Here is an 18579-nt window from a genome sequence, read left to right as displayed (position 1 = left end):
GAAGATTCTTCTAAAGGAGGGGGGGCATGCTCGCAAAAGCCGAGAATCTGAGTCCTGAACATTCGAACATTCTGACGAGGGACACAAGATGTTGGAACCAGCCAACGTTTGATAAGAATATCTGCAGCAAATCTCTGCCTCTGGGTGCAAGCTTGATCTTTAACTTTGGCTTTCAGAAGGTCTTTGTAATTGGTAATTTCGGAAGCTTACCCTAAGATTTAAAAAACTCAAGTGAATATGCTTCAAGATCTCACCAAGTCTGCCGTACTCCAACCGATCGCCACAGTATTCTTCCAAATTGGATATGCATGTGAAATTGGAATGAAGAAATCCCACATCTCATATCATGGTTGTCCTCCATAGCACCAGTCAGGAAGATAATAAAAGTCATCATGAAATCTTAATTAGATTCAACAGAGTACATTACTGGAAAGAAATCGCCTTGGGTTAAATCACTGATCCATCTGGTTTCCATGTTTTGCTGCCGATTCCAAATCGATGTGGTTTGCTTCCCTGGATCTGTGGGACAGCAAGCTCAGTACTTTCGGTCTTTTCGGAATATTCAGCCTCCATCTTCGATTGCTTAACATCTTTTCGGTCTTTTACCCAAAGGCCCGAAAAAATAAAAAAGAAAAAAAAAAAACTTTATAATAACTGTTGCTTAACATTAACATAATAATCTGGGGAAAAGAGACCTTTACATAGCTCAACAACCGTTTCCGCCTCAAACGGCTCAAAATGGATTGAAGTTCCACTCAAAGATCCAATCAAAAGCCAGTTGAATTCCACCCCTCCCCCTGTTTTTTTCCCCAAACTGAAAAGGCATAGCAAAGCAGTAATTTTTTTTCCAGGATCTTTTACTAAAATCCAAAATAGCATCATATTACCAATAAAAACAATGAATGATCCTTCTCCGAGATATAAATAACTTAAAGGTCATGATACACTGTTCAAAACTATAAAAATGCAAAGAAAAAAAAAGAAATGAGTTTTAAAAAAAATACAACCTCAACTTATCTCCAGAACTCACGTTGCCCATGCAATTTTTCCATGAACAACTCTTTCCGTGCTAAGTTGAACAAAGATACAACAATCGAAGTTTGAGTATTGTAGGTCATTGACCATAAACTCGCCTCCTCAAGCACACCTCAGCACAAGCAAGGCTTCATCCTATTTGCCATGAGTATTCACACCTCACCTGCTATTGCCTCCCTTATTTTGTTACTTTTTGAGCTTCATTGCCTTGCGAGAAAGTATACCAGAAGCACTCTTCCCTTCTAGTTTCTTTGTGAACTTCATAACACTTGCCATACCCTTGCGAGCGGCTGCCTTGCGCTCTGCCCTACGGTTAAGCAGCTTTCTATCAAGAGGCCAATATGCATATGGTTCAAGTTTATCCTTTTTCTTGACATCCCCACCAGCCTTCTTATTGGTATACTCACGGCCCGTGTAAGCCCGCCCGGTGTCTGTTGTTTTCCGACGCTTCTTCTGCATTCTTGTTGAAGAACTTACCATTGAACGGCTGCCAATATAGCTTCTTGTATCCGTGTCATGATCTGAAGGAAGGCTCTTCTCCTTTTTAGGTCTGCAACCATCCTCATGAACAATAAGACGGCCATCAGGGTCTATCTCTGGCTCGTCATAAGATGCTTGTTTCCTTTTGAGATGTGTTGATGACTGGAGGGCTGATCTAGTCTTTTGTCGATCTAACAAGTCAAGTGGATCAGCCTCTAAATGGTCAAACAAATCTTCTGGCAAGCTCTTAGTTGCTTGACGCATTCGGCTTGACCTATACAGAAACCAATTGACCATGATAAAACAGTGTCAATAGTGATAATGATTTGTTTTCCATTAAATTGTGCAAATCCAACTCTGTACTCTTGAAGTTGCATACAAGTACTCATAACAGTATGGTCGATTTGCATATCACCGACTACACACATTCAACAAACAAATTCTGCCTCATACTAAATAAAACAGTGTTGCTATGTTTCCCCCAACAACCTCCACTGAAGGGGTCCAAACCCAGTTTTTAGTGTCTCTCGGAGTTCAGTTGTCAGGTTGGGGCTGAATTGCCAAATTTTGCCCTTGGCAGTTCATAAAAACTGTGAGTTGCAGTCTCTTCATGGAGGTTTTACAGGAGATAAAGCATTTCCCCAAATAAAACTTAGGATGCAGGTCCAACGATCTCTCCCTTGCGTGGCACAAGTTTAATCTATAGCGTTCTTTTTTAAAAGAATAAAAGATGAATAAAGTTCTTTACCTCAAAGAAGCGGCTTTTGAGCCTTGAAGAGAGAAAGCCTTGGTCCGTCGGTCACAAAAAGCACTGGCTACCCCAAGTTCTGCATCACTATCATCGTCCCCATTCTCATCTCCAAAATCAGAGAAAATACGAGTATGGTTCCATCTACTTTGCCTGAAAACAGGAAAACAATTAAGCAAACATATCCATACATTAGTAAAGCATCCGTTATGGAATAGTAGCATCATATGACAAACAAAAATATGACATGGGATCACAGTGAGGGTGGTTACCATTCCAAATGCACGATATGAAAATATGGTTGCCCCATTCACACTGGACCCACTTTTAAAATGTTACTGGATATAAACTTGGTAACATATGCTTAAATTTCTAGCATCCAATGAAAGTAGGATTGCTATAATTTTTCCTTGCCAACTTCAAATATAAAATTAACAGGTAACTTTGTTTCTACCTTGTTCAAGAATGACATTTTAGTCCATGGTCATTTTTTATTGAAGGTCTTAATTTTCTGTTAGCTGTCTTTTGTAAGGGTGAGGATTGTCTGGTCGATTTTGTTAGTATATATCATCACAAAGTATAACTGCCAAGGTTCACCGTCTCAGTACCGAACCCCATACTGGTACCATTCTATTATAGTGTCGGTACGCAATATGGTACGGTATGGTAAGGTTCAGCATATAAAGCATCAGTACATAAAGTACCATGTATTGGTTCAGTACTGATACAGTATGTCCGGTACGGTACGGTATCGACCAGTACGGCAAACCTTGACACCTGCAATTAAAAGCTGCTATATGAGAGATCCTACCTGGACATAGTCGTTCTTGAATGAAGTGATTCTGAATCTGCTTCAGATCTGGCTTTTCGTTCTTTCCGCTCCCTAGTCTGTCATTTATATTAAAAATTAAGGGAAGTGTACTGCAATAATCAGAATAGGAGCATCATTAAGCCCAAGAAATTTTACCTTCCTAATGTTGGCCAGCAATTTCATATGTTCCTCAGGCATCACTGCCTTAACAGCATCTAAACCACATTTTCTCACCAGCATTTCAATGAGTAACTTAACCTGACAACATGAAACAGAAGTGAGTGTTATGACATGCTAAGTTGTTGATTTCCCCATTTTTCTCTTTCTTCAGAGGAGGTTAATAATGTAATCCTTCGGCAATGTGCAATCAACATCACAGAAAAAAATAGCATAATAACTGACATAAAATGCAAGGAACAGACAACTGATTATAACCCATTGAAAAAATAGAATATCTTGATGTCTCCATGGCACATGAATCCATCAAGTGGCATTAATGTTTCAATTGATTAGCTCAAGTAGTTCACTCATAAAATTGTCAAAAGGGATTTTGCTCGAAAAGGAATAGGAATATATGAAATTTAAAATCAACCAGTAAATCAGTTCAGCACAAGGTTGGAAAACTCGGCGAGTCAACCCATGACTCAGCCGAGTCGAGTCAAATACTAAGGTTACCAAGTCAAAAGTCCAGACAACTGGGCTGATATTAAGAAATGAACAAACCTAGCCAAGTGTTGATAACTCGGTTAAATTGATGAATCAAGAAAAAATAAACTGCCATCGTGTTCTTAATTATTGTTACCACAAGACCTTAACTCGGCCAAGTTAGATAGAGTTGTCACCGAGTTAGACCAAATCATTGTCAAGTCACTCCAAGTCATTGCTGAGTTAAAGGATGACAACAATGTAGATGACAAACAAGAGCAAGGAGGCACGGAGACATGGTTGTAAGAGTTGAGGGTCAAGAAAGTGGTGAAAATGAGATCCTATTCATCTGCCAACACGGCTAGAAATGGTTGATTTTTTGTGTTCTAAAAGGCTACTTAAATGACAAGTGATAAGCAAGAAGTTGAAGACTTCAATGTTTTCTTTGTTGTGTTAATTTGAAGTTAGTATATTTCCTAGACTAAATAACATGGACATGATTTATTCTAACTGGGAATCTTGGATGACCATTTTGGTAATGCTATTCTCCCATTTGGTTTTGCACATAAATATCACTATTGAATCTATAATATCAATAAATTCATCCTCATTCTTAGAGTACTAGATTAAATTAAATTCAAATTAATTGTGAACGTTTAGATCAATCAAATATATTTTTTAGTTATTTGTAGGAGTTTAACATATATGTATGTATATGCATGTGTATGTATGTATATGTGAGTCACCGAGCTGACTCGCCTGAGTCAAAAAAGTACTAGAGGGTGAGTAAAGTCTGAGTCACAAGTTCTCCAACATTGGTTCAGCATAGTTACTTGGCTCAGGCATGCTGATCCAAAATGAAGCCAAATGAAAAATCATGACTTCAGATAAGGACCGTGTGTATGTGATCAGTATTCATGACTTCAGCTGTCATTTACAAAACTGATATCCAGACATGTCTACAGAGAGATACCTTGGCTTTAAAATGAGTCTTGGTGTCATTTTCCCACTTCAATAGTCCTTCAACCATCTCCCTCAAGTGCATTTGCAACCTGTCCACTTTAGATTTGGCAACCAGTACCTTTATGAGACCTAAATTAGCCTGCAGCAAGTATAACAGATATTGAGCTCAGCCAACTACTAGAGAAGAAAAGAAGGGGGAAATGGTATGTGGTTAAAACCAGAAATAATCATCAGAAAATAGTCAGATTTCTATTGAGTACTCAAAACTCATGTGGGAAAAGAAAGGTACTTTGATTATCTCACGATTCTTTCTTTGCAGGAGGAGAAAAGCAGATGGGAGCAAATTGTAAGATGCAGTGATGAGATCTGAGAACTCATACGCCAAGCGTGCCAACCCTTTTACTGTAGCACTGATCATATGTGGTGTTTCACCAGCAAGACCTCCAGCAATCTGAGTCCATAGAGGGAGATCAGGGCAATTACCAGCATAACATAATTAGCATTAACACTTTCCCTGCTTGATAAATCTGTGTTCTCCCCAATGGACACATTATTCAAGGAAAAGGCATATGATTGACAGTACCATGTTAAAAAATTGTAGTAGATTTTCTTCCTGCCCGCCTTTGTCCTCATCTCCGCATGCATGGCCAATTTCAACAAGCAAGTCATATGCCCTATTTCTTGTTTTTCTGTTAGCCTGCATAGAGAATCCACAATCAACTATGTATGCAAAGCATCTACCCATTTTGCGCAAAAAATGAGCATACACATTCATATCATCCATAAGGGATGGTCAACGACAACTCAGACATGTAACCTAACAATAAAAAAGGAATATGTAACATTAGAAAAGAGATGTACATGCAAACAGAAAATTCAGAGAGTACACGTGTGCATGCACACACTATGCATTATACTTACTGCAGGTACATGATTGGATCCAAATTTTCACGGGAAGTTTATGCATGAGCTTGTGTGAAGATACATTGCCTAACAGGTGGCTACGAAGTCAGCATCTCTATTTGCTCAACATAAACCTCAAAACATTTATAACCTTCTGAACTATCCATACACCCATACAGCCTAAATAAATTTACTTAAGGTGGAAGGTGCACTATCACATTATTAGTCTGGCCAGCAAGAACTGGAAAATAAAATAAAGAAGATCAGAGAAAGGCTAACCAAACCCGCAGCAAGTAAGCAGGTCCAGCAGCTGCAGGGAAGAAATCAGGTCACGGCAAGAAACAGTCATGCACTCATAGAAAGCAAACAAGAAACCCAGCAGGCAAGACCCTACAGTAACCAACAATTGCTTAAGCGATGGGCAATTGCAAGCCGTGGCAACAAAGCCACAGCACCAACTCCATTTAGCAATCCTCGGTACCGGTAAGCACCAAATGGGGCCTATTAAGCCCAGGAAATAGAAGAAAGAAAGCATCCTGGCAAACCCAGCTATTGACCAATATGCAAATAGACGTCAAGCCAGCAAACAAAACCATGAACATTGCCTCCATTTTCTGAAAAAGATCAATTACCTAGCACAAGAATTTCCCACTAGCCAGCTCCACCCATACAACATCAAATGCAGGTTTAAGTTTCAGAGGAGAGTCTTCAGTGTATTAAACACTATGAGCTATGATTTTACCTTAAGAACCTAATAACACCCATACTTCAGTACAAATTTAGAATCCAGACTTTATATGGCTAGCAAGGGAGTATACTCCCCTTCTCATTCTCAAACTAGTAAGCTGTTTCCTAAAATTCCACTGCAAGGATAAATCACCAAGCTACCCCAAAAAAGTCCAATAAGGTTCCCATGGAATTGAATATATCCCAGCTGCAATGCTAATAAGAGCTTCAAAATTTGTTTTCAATTTAACTATTGTGTTTCTGTAGAATATATTATATGCATCGAACTACTTGCAAAATTGCGTGCTCACCAATACAAACTCGATCCCAGAAAGCATCAGAAAAGGAGAGAACAGCATCTGGTCAAGTGACCATCGATGAAGCTTTCAAAGAAGGGTATTGGAATCAAACATCCAAATTGTAACATTAAGAGAATAATGAGAAGATGCATCTTCTAAAAATAGAAAAATCCCTACAAAATTTCCAAATACCTATAGTCTAACAAGGTAATATTTCTGTACCCTCCTATGCCTTCCTCTCAATATTGTGCATGCTCTTAAGCAAACGATCATTCTATAAGATCAACAAGGCACCCACAAGTATGCAATATACAGTAGCATGGTTTAATATATTTAAGGAGTTAAGATCCTCATGCAGCTCTTACTGTTTAAAGTAAGAACTAGCAACTGTTTGTCAAGCATGTAGTTGTCCTACATTTGATGCACGGATAACTCTTACATAAACAGTGGTATTAGGCAGATGCTAAATCAAAATAAACAGAGGAATGACTTTTGACAATCTAGAAACCTCCCCACTGTTCTTAAGAGGACTTTGTAAGTAATGAGTATGTGCCAGTGCATTCAGCCAATTGTAGAACAAACCAGTTGGACTTCTATATATATGTAGATACTGTAAACAGGAATCAGCCATAAAAATGATGATGATGATGATGACAAGATGAGGATAAGTTTCCTGTAAGGGGATTTATTAATACCTCTTTTAAAGCAAGTAAAATTTCAGTGAGGAAGGAGCTGATAATGTCCCTCTTCTTTTGTTCTGATGGATCCTGCAAACAAAGTAATTTTTCAGTTTCCAGTACTTTTTTAGTCAAATGAATTCCAAGATGATGAATCTATAATTATCAACATGCATTTAAATTCAGAATGATCAAAACAAAAATATTATCATCACCAACCTTTGAAATACGGACAATCAAAAAATATAAACTCTCAAGTCTGTGGCGTTTAGCTGAACAATGACAAGAAGGCAATGCCGCTATCATCAACCCAAGTAGTTCATCCAGATTACTTGAAAGAAATCCTTCACATTCCTGACCACACACATTGACATGAATATCAATAGATATAATTAGTTTTTTTTTTAGCAATCACAAATCAAACATAACTAATGATATCTTCGCAAGTTTTGGAAAATGCTTATTATTTCAGATATTGAGAACAAAGTCAAACCTTGAGCATGATTGAAAGAATTTTATATGCTTTTTTTTGGATTAACCCTTCTTCATCCTGGAATTTATCAAATCTTACTCAATGTCATTACAAGCATATAATCTGGAGATCAAACAAGTAAACTAGTATTCAAACATTGAAGCACCTGGAACGCAGGCTTGATAGCAGTGAAAAATAAACCAATCTCTTGCTTACCCAGACCTGGCAGAAGTGCAGCTGCCAAGTCCAATAAGAGGGCCCTGCAATCAGATGAAAGGTGCAGCATCAAATATTGCACAAATCCAATTAAGGTTTTGATGAACTAGTTTCGAGCAAACTTCTAAAAATAAACATAGTAAGTCAATACCTTGAATGTGAGAGTGACACTTCGTCAGATGAATTGTCAATTTGCATTGAGTTAGAATTGTTATCTTGCTTCATTTTAATCACTTCCTGAGTCACCTTCAACAGCTTATGCATAGTAGTCATGAAGAATTTCTTGACTACCTTTTCATCTGATATGGAAGCAAACTCGTGGATTGCACACTGGAAGGTAGGGGAACACAATATTCACTTTCTGAAAGTTAACATACCAAAAGCACAACAAACAGGGGCACAAATATGACATATACTACTTTTAAGACTGGATGGCACGAAAGTCCTATTTCTAAAGAAGCTGCAGTTGGAGAGTTCCCAAGCTATGTTTACAGCTTCAGGAAAGTAAAAAAATGGCCATGCTTAAATGATGGAATATAAACTAATTACCGGCTAGTAAAAAAAGCAACCTCTCATACAATACTATAGTCTTGAATATCTTGTATTGATCTACACTGTGGTCTACCCAAACCTGGAAAGTTAGATATGGGTGATATATACCAGGATAAATCCATATGGCCCATTCATATGACCAGTTTCTAACATTCAGATCTAAAAGCACATGAGATCTGTAAAATTTTGAATGGAAAAACAGGATACATCAAATTCTGATGATGCTATCAACAGATGGATACCCATATATTATACTGAGAAACAAAGCGAGCAGCTCAATTGCACTCAATGCCAAATAAGAGATCTCATATATGTTAATTGGGAAAGTAAGAAAACAATGTACCTGCAAGCATCCACCACTTTCTTTTGAAGATGTCAAGAAGACTTCAGATAAAACTGAGAAAAACTCTATAGAAAATGACCGTATTGCCATCAAATTTTTGTCCGCTGCATCAAGTGTATAGTGATCTCTTGCTTTTCTTTCAGGTTTGCTTATCTCATCATCAGACACGACAGAGTTTCCAGATAGTATGTCCTTGTTCTGTTGAATCAGAATCTACACATGCAAATAAACAGAGAAAGAAACAAGATAAGAAGCCACATTTTATGCTATTAAATATTCGAATCTGGATCACGAACATGAGACCTGCAGGCTGGAACATATTATGCCACGCAGACTAGGCTCTTGACGAAGTGCACGACATAACACTTTCTGAAGAATTTTAAAGCTACTGCTAGTATCAACAGGAAAGTTGCAAAAGGCAGGCAACAAAGACCACAGTGAATATACAAGGCCTTCTGCACTCCTAGCTGAATAAACCCGTCCCTCCTTTTCAAGCTGTGGCATAACAAATTTTCATTATTATAGGACTACCTAGAAGAAAGGCATCAACTTATTACATGAAAAGATTAGTACCTTCAGGGATTTCTGCTGTAGTCTTCTGACAATTTCCAAAATCTTTTCTGTAAAATATCCTAAATGGGCACCAACTATGTAATGCTTCAATAAAGGAAGCAACCAAACATTAGCATCAGATATATCTTCAGCATCCAGATTGAGAGGCAAAAGGCATAAAAATGCATCGGGTCCCAAGGCACCAAGGGCTGAGCCAACACATTTGTGAAGCTGCAGGTTGACAAAGTAAGCCCACAAAACAGAAACAAGACAGTCAACATCTTAAGTATATTTTTAAAGTCACATCTAATCATACAATATTAAAGGAATTGATGAGCATTATATGTAAGAGCAAATATTTTCCATTGAACTTCTACAGATATGCAAACAATTATGGGCCCAGCAGATGCCAACTTAACTCTCAATGCATTTACCTTCACCCTCTTCTCATAGTTTCTTCATAGTTATAGTGCTATTTTCCAGATTCCAGGTTATTTTCATGAGATCAGATTAATGAATAATAATAAAAATATCTCAATTTGGCAGATTTGATTGCAGATCTAATATACCCCAGATCTGCATCAGCTAGCACCCCAAATTATATTCTAACTTAAGATACGATACTGAAGGGGTGCAAAGCAAGAATTACTCTTGCAGACCAACAGCCTTGAATGAGTTTGACCACAAAGTAGGAGCTGGTAAAGCTGAGAGGAGAGGACTAAAGAAGCATCATGAGTAGAAAGAATTGATCAAGCAATTGCAATGGAAGCTTTCAAACAATCCACTACAACATATTTTAACCATACTCTTAAGATGACATGGCCATCTTCCATCTCTGCTAACTGAATGGGTAGCCTTTTTAAAGATGGTGCCAAGTCTAGGAACATGGGTGAGCAACCAGAATGCAAAAATATATACCCACAGCAACAGGCATGGAAAAGCAGGCTCAGGGTGACAAAAATGCATGATGAGAGATGCTTTTATACTGAAGGCCAGACTTGAGACGATAAATAATGACTAATCAGACTTTAAGCTATTTACAGATGTGATCTAATGGGCTATATCTGGACCACAATTCCAAGCCAGCAAACACCTCCAAGCAGATTATCAACATACAAGTGCTTTACCGCCTTGAATTAAGCAGCATGCACCACTTTGCCAAATTCACTCTAACTGCATGGCAGAATCGCCAAGTGACCTAAGCATTCACTCAATAAAATTTTCAGCATATGGACCCAAGTATTATGTCCACCTGAAACATAACCCATTATGATTTTCCAACTACTTGAACCGTTATTTCGATTTTGCTCTTCGCTATCTTCCAATTGTAGTTGCAGCACCCTCATATCTGCTCTCACAAGGTCTAAGTAGACAATCACCCTCATCAGAATTGCTTTATTGTATAACAAAACATCATAAACTGTCATTGCAAATGAATAACCTGTCTTTGAATATATCTGCCTGTATTTTGGGGGTTCCTTTTTTTGTTTTTCTTTTTTGTTGTTGTTGTTGTGTGTGTGTGTGTTTTTTTTTTTTTTTTTTTTTTGTGGGGGGGGGGGATCTATCGCATTGAAGATACCCACACCATTGAAGATGATCTATCGCATCTAAAATGCTTAACAAACTAAATGTCGTATATTTCAAAGATCTCTTGTGCATCCAAGTTATCCCAAAATAGATGGAACTAATAAAGCTAACATGTTAATATATCTAGTAGGCTATATAAATTGATATTACATACCATTTGATCTAGATCTAGGCACATACATTAAATTGAATTATTATTTGGATGCTTCTAATCCATAAGCTAAATCAAAACATTATATTGTGCTATCAATACTGTCCATCTTGAGACAGATGCTTAAACAAGCAATTTCCAAAATATATGATTTCAATTTTAGTTTCGAAGCATTTTAGTGCTAGACACTAAAGACCATTGTCTACAACAGGGAGACTTCAAATTGGATCTTTGTTACAACCAACTTTGCCCTCAAGTCAAATGTAGCCACATTTTTTCCTCGCTATGGTCTAATGTACCGCCCCGAGCACTCGGTATGGGACATACCGTACCGTACAGAGAGAGAACCGGTACGAAGCTCAAGTTTGGGACGGTACAGATCCTGTACCATCTCATATCGAGATATACTGAGGTGCGTACCAACCTATACCAAGGCGTATCAAGATAAAAATTGAGAAAAATGTTTAAAAAGCTATTTTAGTACGAATGCATACCATACCGTACTGAACCAATAAGGTACCAATATGGTATCCAGTACCAAGATTGTGGATCTTGTTTCTCACTGTATACGCATATACATAATAGAAGTTTGTGCAGGCACATGTATGCTTTCTTCTTTTTTTTTCGGTTCCAAGTTTTGCACTTTCAATGCTAACACTCAGTACGAAACCACCTAGTAGTGGACGTAATAGGATGTCAACAAAAATCTACCCATCCAATGCACCAACATTGTAGGTCAAGAGGATAAGATTGCATACCCTTGTCAGCTTACTTCATTATGTGTACAATTTGGAAACTAAAATCTGCGAATGAAGAATTTTTTACAGCATTAATCCTTGCATAACAGGTGAAGTCGCTTATAAAAGTAAGACTACTTTCATCTTCCCTAACGTCTTTGCAAGGCATCAGCAACCTTTTTTTAAGTTATAAGTAGGTTCAAACTCCAAACTAGGAATAGCAAATTTCAAAATTATCCTCCAACTTTTTCACAAAGCCGTCTAGATTTGATCTCCCTTACATCTATGTCATGTATGAGCATAATTATATCGATACAAATAAAATCTAAGAATATTGAACTATTAGTTTTTTTTGCCACCTTGCATAGCTACAACTCATATTGAAATTTGACTAACCGAAATTTATATAGTTTTGGAATTAAAGAGACAAAATAAACATCAAAAATTTTTATGGTGTAACACCTCAATTTTGAGAAGAAAGAAAGGATGTTTCTCCAAAACAACGAGAAAGAAGAAAGAAACAATGGACATTAGCAAATGCAATGGATGGAAAAAAAAACTACCTGCTTTCTGTAAGGAAAGTCTTCGTCCGACAACTTCTGTACATCTGCAAGGCTCCTAACTGCTCCGGCCATCAGATAATATGAAGATTCCCCTGAATGTTCCCCATTAAGAATGATAGGTCAAAAATAAGTAGAGCAGCATTCTAAAGAAGTTCTAGAATGAAATCATTTTTAATGAACCACAAAGCCTAGTGAAAATCTTGAATTGCTAAACAACAGTGATCAAGATATTCGGTATAAGGAAGCATCTTTCTTTGCCTCATGGGTGAAGATGGTGGGATGAGGAGATTTTTCCAATCCTTATTCACAAGTGCCAAAATGTTGTGGTACATGGGATCTTGGTAATGATCAAGACCCTTTTTTAAAAAAATCTTCAACATGCATGCTTTTTCACACGGCTCGTGCTACAAAGATAAATGAATGAGAAACAAAGAGGAAGAAAAAGAAAAACAGATCTCTTCATGGTTAGTGAAAAGAGATCATACAAAATTGATTCTAGAGGACTCCGCATCCTATAGAGCCATGAGTTTTAGTATCACGAACACTGAAAACGATGAAGGAGCTTTCTTTGTGAAAACTGAAAATGATGAAGGAGCTTTCTTTGTGAAAACTGAAAACAATGAAGGAGCTTTCTTTGATACCAAACTGTAATTTTCTATTACAGGATAGGGATCCTAATTGATTGGCCACTGCAAAATTAAAGTTGATAAAGGAAAAAGGTGGGAAACAGAATATAATGAGGATAACTTGAATGAATATTTTGGAGTCCACAGGGGAATTTAACGACTGGATCAATCTCTAAAACAAGAAAAGTCTTCCCCCCTCCATATACAGACAAGGTTAATCAAATCACCCGCCATGGAAATTAATTTAAAAAACAATATTGAGATATAAAAAAAGTTACTGATTTTACCCCACAAAATGTTAACCAAATCTACTGAAACAAGGCTTCAAATACTTGTACCAAGTATTGTACCTACAATTGTGACAGAGAAACAGATGGCAAACCAGCTTGGAAAGGGTCCTCTCCAAAAATTAGCCTAAGTGCTTTGAGAGGACCCACCACTTATGCTCGGTGTTATCATGGGCATTGAGAAAGTGCTCAAGCAGTTTACCCTGGTGCACATGAAAAGGCCACCGACACTCTTAGAGAGATTTCATGCTTCACTACCAAGGTAGTAAGGTACAGACCATCTAGGCCTGCAACCTACCCAGACAAATGTAAATCTAGTAGGTATCCACCTCGACTTCAATGTTCTATGCAGCTACTGAGGTGTTTGCCTAACCATCTTGGCACTACCATTTTGCATACAACCCAAGTACTTTTTTCAATATATTATATATAACTCAAGTACAACACTAACATGGAATATTTTGCCAACATATATTATAAGATATAATAGTTTTTAGACAAATTTTATAAAAATTCAATCATGCATTTCAAAATTGCATCTGTTCATAATGATACCCTAGATATAATAATCCAGCCTGGGCACAACTAATTGGGATCAGCTTTATGGACTCTCATGCACCAAGCATTTTTCCTAAGGGGCAAAGAAGAAAAATATGTTAGAAAAAATATATGATTCAAAAAGTACCAATCTAAAGTTTTACTTTAATATCCTAGCAACCAGACACATGCAATGAACATCCTAAACAAAATAAGTATAAAGTTTTAAATTATTATAAAAAATTTAAAAATAATAGGGGAATCTCTATTTTTTTCCTTGTGTTGTCACCCTTAAAAACAAATGAATTAGCATAGACCTAGGTTTGGATCAAAGAGGAAGAGAGCTCAAGAAACTTGCCTCCCTAAAAATAGCGATTAGGATACAATTATTTTTTCCCCTTTTTAACAGCTAGGATTTCAGTATTCCCTTTTTTTAATTGAATGCCATGGATCATTTAACTAGCAATTAGTTATGTATTATAAGAAGAGTGTAAGGGTATATTTGGTAGAAAAAATGGTGGATAAAATCAGAAGGAAATATTCTCCAAATTCAAAACTGTTATTTTTAGTATAGATAGATGTGTGTCTGTGTGCAACATTGCATGTGGTTACCATATGCATGCATGAATAAGTAAATACATGCATGTACAAAAAATAAAAATTAAGTTAAAACTAAACGATGCAATATTAATTCATTCAGTTGATATGATAAATTTATCCCCCCCCCTCCCCTCTTTTAGCTTGTTTCATCTCCCTTATTCATCTAATCATGTTAGTTAAAAATAAAAATTAAGATCACTTAAAACCTTTAATAATCACCAGCTATAATTGATGAAACTAGTTGGACCATAAGGAAAAAATCCAGGTCAAATCAAAGAATAATTCTCATGGCCGGATGGAGCAAAATTTGGCTGTTTAGAGTCTCAACCAATATGAACCATCCTGTAAGTATGATTTTTAAAACTTACTGATCTAAGAGCAGGCCTACTCAAACTTGTTCAAGCTCACGGTGTGCAATTTCATAAGTACATTGATGTTTCTCAAGCAACATAGTCTATTTATTTTGAAGTAACTTGTATTGCTCTCCACTAATGTGCATAAAGTGTAATTTTCGTGATAGGTTTTACACCTGTTTTTGATTTTACTTGCAAATTCAGAAATGTGATAAATGCATGTAATATGCATTCATAGACAACTAGCTGTACATAAAGATGGAAATGGTGAAAAAGGTTGAAGCTGACCCAAAATTTAATTAGATGAATTTTGATAGCAAAAGTTAATATTCTGATGCATATATAGAAATAGATGTTATTAGTTACTTGATCTAAGGTGACTAAATTGGAACTCCGTTTCAAGTGCATCTGAAGCCATCACTAGCAATAGCTTAGTCAATTATTCATAGCAAAAATTATGTCAGATTCTAGACAAGGCATGCATCTACTTTCTATTAAATGACAAAGGACATAAGTATTATGAGTTCTCACTAATTTAGTTAATTTAGCAGCTACATTTATTGAAGGCTTGCATGTAGAAGGAAATACCAATTAAAAAGGGTACCTAATTGATCAAAGGCTGTTGAAAGAACTTGAAAAGACATGTCCCAGACTGCATTATAGCGATAACCAAGGAAGCCTTCAATGATGGCACAAATCTTTTCAATGATTGTTGGTCCAGATTTTCTTGTCCCTCCATCACTAGTCTTGATTTGATCAACACCCTGCTGGACCAGGCTTTCATCAAGGCAATAGCCTATCAAACCCTTTAAAGCTTCTGTAGCAGCAAATATGGCTTCCTCATACTCACTGGCTAAGATCTCTGTCAGGTGATAGAATAACAAATTGATCGTTTTATTTACCAAATAATCTAGTCTAAATCCAAAAAAACGAACTGCTGAAAGCTAAACCAACCTCCAAGGGCATTAAATGTGATAGGAAGCTTCACGATGCATATTTGCCTGTTTAGCTGGTAAACCTTCTTTATACCAACATTGAGCAAGCGTGCTGCTGATGCCATCCCATCTGCTGATTTTTCCTTATCAGTAATGGATAATGCTAATGAACACAGCAGATCTAGCAACACTTCAGGAGCAACCTCTGAAGTTGGACTGCTGCAGAGAGAGTGTAAAATCTCCAATATACTACTTGTAACAACTGACTGCCGCAGATCCAACAATGGTTTGCAGTATTTTAGAATAACATTTGTAGACTTCATTGACATTAGAGGGATACAGTCCTTCAAAGCATTCAAAATATATAGGACCTCCATAGCTCCCCTGGGCCTTTCTCTCTCTGCAGCTGAACTCGTAGGATTAGATCCACCAGCAAGCAGAAGAAACCTCTCAAAAATGGCTGTGATTCTTTCACTTGCCGACACCAGAACTGACAGCCCCTGGAACCTTTGAAGTACATCCCGCAGACATACATGAGACTGCTTTCTGACCTGCAGTTCATCCATTTAACATTTACCCATGTTACACTGTGCCCTTAAAAGTTAATAAAGTACCCCCAGTGACAACCTTCTGATATTAACTTTGTGCAAGTAGCCTTTTTGAAAAATAAGTGATTTGCATCATCCACCCAACAGAAAACGATGAGAATAAAATGATCTTAAAAAAGCTTATTAGTAGCAAGCAGAAAGAAAATAATAAGAAGCACAATAAGGCCAAGTAATCAAAATAAAAATGATACAATCATTTAATTTCCCTGTTAAATTTACAGAAGAATAAAACAAGAAAGATCAAAAGGCTAACAGGTAAAAAGAATCCTCTATCTGTCAATCACATAATCCAAAGACCCAACATGCTATTGCTTACATATATGAGCGCACAAGTATGTAATTCTTGATACCATTTGGGACTCATTTGGGTTGCGGGAAGAATTTTCTCTTATCAGAATGTTGTTTGGGAAAAATTGATGCCTGGAAAAGTGGTTTTTGCATGTTTGGTTGGGTGGCACATTTCAGAGTGGCTTATGTTTGGTTAAATACATGTGAAATCCTCAATCAAGAGAAAGATTTTACACCATTCTATCTGGGCACTTTTGGAAAAAAATTGCCCTAGTTCCCAACCAGTGGAAATTGGACTTTCCTATGTCCCATATGGGTTCTTCTTTCCCATGAAATATGGAAATCTTATTCCCATGAAAAAGTTACATTCTCATTTCTCTTCTTTAAAAACTCCAACCAAACATGAAGCATCTCTCCATTTTTCCATTGATCCCACTCTCCCCCCTCCTCCCACAAACCAAACAAGTCCTTGGCTTGTGACAAAGTTTGTCATGCAAAACCAAATAAGAGACATTTAAAACATGTAGGAAATTTGTTAAACCAACATCAACTCTACTCCTAGTGCCCACAAAGACCACAAACATCATGTACAATGCAATTTTTCAATAAATTATCGAGTAGGAGTGAATAAGCTAGATGTTGATGACAGTCTTACGCAGCTAAATTCACAAAAATTCTCAATATTCCAACTTATTACATCTCAAAATGAATTCATGAAACTAACACATGGCTTGCGTATTGTTTTGACACTTTTTAAGAAATATCAGATTTCTCATCATAGGCAAATAAAGCTTGATAAATTTGTTGTTTTGTACACTACAATAGGACAACATAAAATATTTAAAAAAAAAACTTTTTAATGCATGGAAACCGCAAAAAATCAAACAAGCATAAAAGAGTGGAGAAAAGAAGAGGTTTTCAATGCAACAATCGTAGGATCAGAAAGAAATACACAACTCGAAAATCAAAAAGCAATAAAGTTTTCAAAGTACCTTCGGCCGGTGATCCGTGACAAACCCAATAAGCACTCCATAGAGAGTGGAAATGCTCGTCCAGTTCCCCTTGTCTCCGACCACGAGGAGATGAGAGACGCACTTCAACCCAGCCTTCACACCACCCTCCGGCAGCGACCCAAACCCTAGAATCCGAACCAGGGTATCGGAAACCGAGGCTCCTTTGCTCCTCAGGACAGCGGGAGGAACACTGGGGAGAGCCATGGAGAGGAAGGAGAGCAGCGCGGTGGCGACGGGGTCTGAGCCGGAGGCGAAGTCACGGGAGAGGCGGTCGAGGGACGAGGCGGTGGCGCCGAAGTAGGCAACGGGCGTGAGGGGAATGCCCTGATCCTTCAGCGCCTGGACCATGGTGCCGACGGCGGCGCAGAGGTGCTGGTGGTCGTCCCTGATGGAGCTGTGGAACCGGGCGAGGACGCCGGCGGCGAGATCTTCTCCAGCGGCTTCGTCTTCCGGGAGGAAGGGCATCTCGCCCTCCATCTCGACGCCCTCCATGACGAGTGAGAGAGCTTCGAGAAGAAACCCCAAGCCTAGGGTTTTGAAGGGAAAGAGAGAGAGGCGGCGGAAGGAGGCAGAGACTGAAAAGGTTTAACCCGGGACGAGACTTACGAGAGACGGGACGCAAGCGAGAGAGATAAAAATAAATTTATATGAGATGATCAACCCTTTTCCTCTTTTTCTTTTTCTTTTTATTTTATTTTATTTATTTATTTTTTTTGGAAAAAATGAAGAAGGAGGTGAGGAGAACCTCACTCGCGTAGCAACCCCCACTGGGCCTCATCCTTGAGGGAGAATGTTTGATACGGGCAAACAAATTTTATATAAGTACGTCACACCAGCACTACCTAAGTACCGGCAGACCAAATGGCAACTCT

At 37.7% G+C, this 18579-nt stretch overlaps 1 protein-coding gene across 1 annotated transcript; it reads right to left on the bottom strand.

Annotated features, from left to right (window-relative positions):
- Positions 1 to 883: 883 nt before the first annotated feature.
- On the bottom strand, positions 884 to 18327 carry LOC103712594 (ARM repeat superfamily protein). Its single transcript, XM_008799160.5, has 19 exons — positions 17687 to 18327; positions 15818 to 16349; positions 15468 to 15725; positions 12461 to 12552; positions 9444 to 9653; positions 9174 to 9365; positions 8871 to 9083; positions 8127 to 8305; positions 7926 to 8019; positions 7781 to 7837; positions 7507 to 7641; positions 7306 to 7377; positions 5266 to 5379; positions 4972 to 5133; positions 4693 to 4821; positions 3231 to 3332; positions 3075 to 3151; positions 2264 to 2416; positions 884 to 1789 (listed from the first exon to the last, which is right to left on the bottom strand). The coding sequence occupies exons 1-19, from the start codon at positions 18197 to 18199 to the stop codon at positions 1222 to 1224; spliced, it is 3852 nt and encodes a 1283-aa protein (XP_008797382.3). The 5' UTR covers positions 18200 to 18327; the 3' UTR covers positions 884 to 1221.
- Positions 18328 to 18579: the final 252 nt, after the last annotated feature.

The sequence above is a fragment of the Phoenix dactylifera genome, chromosome 5 (assembly GCF_051530095.1).
Source record: "Phoenix dactylifera cultivar Ajwa chromosome 5, Ajwa_hap1_PhDact_Kaust_v1.1, whole genome shotgun sequence".
Taxonomy (NCBI): Eukaryota; Viridiplantae; Streptophyta; class Magnoliopsida; order Arecales; family Arecaceae; genus Phoenix; species Phoenix dactylifera.
The sequence above is the reverse complement of the archived record's forward strand: the minus strand, read 5'-3'. Positions and strand labels throughout refer to the sequence as shown.

Excerpts from the sequence above, each read along its gene's own strand:
- LOC103712594 (XM_008799160.5), bottom strand. The coding sequence starts at position 18,199 with ATGGAGGGCGTCGAGATGGAGGGCGAGATGCCCTTCCTCCCGGAAGAC. Across the intron at positions 8,306-8,870 it reads AAAGTGGTGGATGCTTGCAG|TGTGCAATCCACGAGTTTGC; the intron begins GTACATTGTTTT and ends CCTACCTTCCAG. Across the intron at positions 2,417-3,074 it reads TCAAGAACGACTATGTCCAG|GCAAAGTAGATGGAACCATA; the intron begins GTAGGATCTCTC and ends TCCTGTTTTCAG.